The 3,411-nt window shown below is 34.2% G+C and overlaps 1 protein-coding gene across 1 annotated transcript; it reads left to right on the top strand.

Annotated features, from left to right (window-relative positions):
• The first annotated feature begins 93 nt into the window (after positions 1–93).
• On the top strand, positions 94–2,986 carry LOC104266769. The gene is made up of 10 exons (XM_026840378.1): positions 94–840; positions 909–1,129; positions 1,284–1,396; positions 1,453–1,551; positions 1,610–1,905; positions 1,972–2,148; positions 2,204–2,310; positions 2,412–2,520; positions 2,610–2,787; positions 2,869–2,986. The coding sequence occupies exons 1-10, from the start codon at positions 685–687 to the stop codon at positions 2,898–2,900; spliced, it is 1,488 nt and encodes a 495-aa protein (XP_026696179.1). The 5' UTR covers positions 94–684; the 3' UTR covers positions 2,901–2,986.
• Positions 2,987–3,411: the final 425 nt, after the last annotated feature.

Below are 3,411 nucleotides of genomic sequence, written 5' to 3'. Positions count from 1 at the left end.
GCACTGACACCTGCCCACGAAACATGACAAAATATTTTAAAACTGTTCTAAAAAAACAACTACAACTGCTTAACTGACGCAGAGTAAATCTGTACACATTCTTACCAATTGTAATTCTGACGTCTGTCCACAGTTAGTGTTGCTTCGGGGGACATTACACTTTCTTCCGTCTGCTCGTTCGATTCAGGCTCGTATCGGTAAGGTTTAATAGAACCAGATACTTCAGAATCATCGGAGTCAGATTCAATCTCGCAAACGAGATCGAGAGAACTGCTTAAATCCGATAAGCCTTCAAAACTGTCATCGCCCTCCATTACGCATCAAAATAAACACTATAAAATCTACAGCAGTTGTCTGGCTAGCGTTCTCGCGCTGACGTCACAAGGTAGTGGTATCATTTTTACGCCGCAAACTGGGGAGTCGATTTGTTTCACTTAAAACGTTACATTTATCGCGTAAATAAAGTTTCTCGCCTGTAAACGTTGGTAAGACTACGTATTATAATAAGATGTATTGTTTCACACTAAGTTTAATATTCGTGTCATGAGCACTTTAATGTGTATTTGTTTCTTCAGTCCGCGAATTTAAAGCTTCAGCAAAGTGAAAGACGGCAGCTTTTTTATCTGAATTTTGTGGGTTGTTTCTTGTAAATCCTACCCTGAATTTATTATCTTAAAATGGGAAATGCTGATGTTTTTAACACAATACTTCACAGTAAAAGAATCAAGTGATGACAACTTCATGCCAATATGCTGCAAGTGCATTGAACATGCTGGTAGTGGTAACAAAGACCTAAAGGAAACTATTGCAGTGAATGATAAAATACTCAACATCATGGAGGTAAGTTGTGTACATCGTACATGTGTGGTAAATAGATATAACAATCTAATTATGGTTCCATGTTTTAGGGAATTTACAGTGGTGAGATGGATTCTTTGACACCATGGAAAAAAATGTTTGTTAAATATCAAATGTTAAATGGTAACAAGAATCTACATGGACGAAGGTATCATCCTGATGTCGTAAGATGGGCTATTGAGTTGTATAGCAAATCACCATCCGCTTATGAGCAGTTGCGAAAGAGTGAAGTCCTAGTTTTACCGGCGAAAAGTACTATAAAACAATATAGGTATTTGATATTATGCAATGTTATAATAAATGCATGTAAAATATTTGATATTATGCTATGTTACAAAAAATGCATGTTAAATATTTGATATTATGCAATGCGATATTAATAAATTTTTGTATTTATTACTACAACATTTATATTGCTTTCTCAGAAATCAAGCCGATACAAATGCGGGAATCAACCAGGAAGCATTGTCTGAGATTGAACGAGTGACTGCGGGCGGAAAAAGTTTACCTGGTTATTTAACAATAGATGAAATGAAAAGTAATACTGCGTTGCTGTTTGGTATTCCTTTAAATAATTTCTGATATTGTATTTAGTTCGGGAAAATCTTATTCTAAGAGAAGGAAAGTTGGTGGGTTTCGTAGACTTTGGCCCAAACAACAATTGCTTACCAGAGATTGCCACCCATATATTAGGTAGACTTTGAATGTTATTCTTTAGTAGCATGGTGTTTAATGAATAAAACTGTTACAGTATTCTATCTGCGCACAGTCAGACGTGAGATATCACTGCCAATTGCATGGTATCCAACAAAATCCACTTCAGCAGAAAATCTAGCTTTACTCTATTGGAACATTTTGTTTGCATGCGAAACTAGAAATGTAAACATTCATGCATTAGTTTCTGATGGGCATCCAACCAACAGAAGATTGTACAAATTGCTCAGTGGAGTAGATAATTTGACAGGAGAAAATGGGCTGACTGCTCCAAACCCATGTGCGCCAAAAAGACCTGTATTTTTGTGCTCTGACCCGTCACATTTGTTAAAGGTTTGTAAACGAAATTTAACGACCTATGTATGATTCCATAACTGGTGTTTTTGTTTAATCCTTAAGACTGCAAGGAATGCATTGTATTCATTAAAGCCAACAGGAAGTCTATATTTACACAAAGGTGGAAGAGATATATTGTGGACACATGTTCAGCAATTGTTTGATCAAGAAAGGGCTATGGCTATTTTAAAGAGAACTCCTCTTTCTGAAGAGCACATTAATCTAAATGCTTTTAGCAAGGTACTGTGTTATTAGTATTTTCTAGACAAAAATACATTTACTTAAATGATCTTAGATGAAAGTGAACTTGGCAAAAGATACTTTGTCTTGGAAAGTTGGAAAATGTCTGTCAACAATAAAAGGCGCAGAAGGAACATCTGATTATGTATTGCTGTTTTCAAAGTGAGTTTGTAAAAAGTAATAGAATGATTTTGATAACACTTTTTATTTCATCTTGCATTTATCTAATTGTATACTGATATTTGTTTACTTATATTTTGCAGGTGGTTTGATATAGTGAACTGTCATTGGAGTCACCCCATAAGAACGATGGAAGATGACAGAATAATTTGGTTGAAAGAACATTTTATAAAAACATTGATTGAGTGGAAGGTAAGCTAAGAATTTGTCATGAAAATATTACAATACTTTACAATACTGCCGGATTTTTTGTTTACCTAATAAAATATATTCCTAAACAGAGAGAAATAAAAACCACTGAGAAGAAAACAATTATACCCCAACCAACATTTGAAGGTTTATTATTTACAACCTTCAACTTTATTAACCTTTGTGAGCGACTTTTATATTCTTTGGAATATGTTTGTTTGTCTTGGAAGTTTTACCCAAGATATTTTAGAAGCGTTCTTTGGAAACCTGGTAACTAAGCATTTTTATTCTCCCATGTGGTAAATTGTGTCAACAAAAACAGGGCATTACTGTAACTGGTATTTTATACAGAGACAACTAGGTCAGCGTTCTCAAAATCCTGATATTGTGAAGCAGCATATGGCATTCAGCACATATTGAAGAGAAAGATAATTAAGAAAGTTAAGGGTGGGAATACAACAAACGGAACTAAAAATGCATGGCAGACTGTCTGTAATGAGAACCATTGCCCAAGAAAAAGAAATGATTCTGATGTTAGTTTTCATGTTTTATTTTAAAACTCATAAATACAAATTATTGAAACAAGAATAAGTTATCACAGGTTACTGTTTGTTTTGTGCCATAGCTACACTTTTTAAACCATGCCGTAAACTACTGGACCTAGAAGTTTTTTTCTTAGAAAGCTTGTGGAACAATTTTTTAGGAAAGCTGTAAGATAAAACTCTAATAAATAAGGTCACAATGTAGTTTAGTAGTTGTACAACATTGTCTTCATCACCAGGTTCACAATTGTCATGTAGTTTTTGCAAAAACTTTATGTACTGACTGTTATTAGGTATGTTCTCACTAAGTATATGAAAGTTGATCATTGTAGGGTTTTTGTTGGGTTTCTTT

This window comes from Ciona intestinalis, unplaced genomic scaffold (genome assembly GCF_000224145.3).
Source record: "Ciona intestinalis unplaced genomic scaffold, KH HT001230.1, whole genome shotgun sequence".
NCBI classification, from domain to species: domain Eukaryota; kingdom Metazoa; phylum Chordata; class Ascidiacea; order Phlebobranchia; family Cionidae; genus Ciona; species Ciona intestinalis.
Note: the sequence above shows the minus strand (reverse complement) of the source record. Positions and strands in the feature narration are given on the sequence as shown.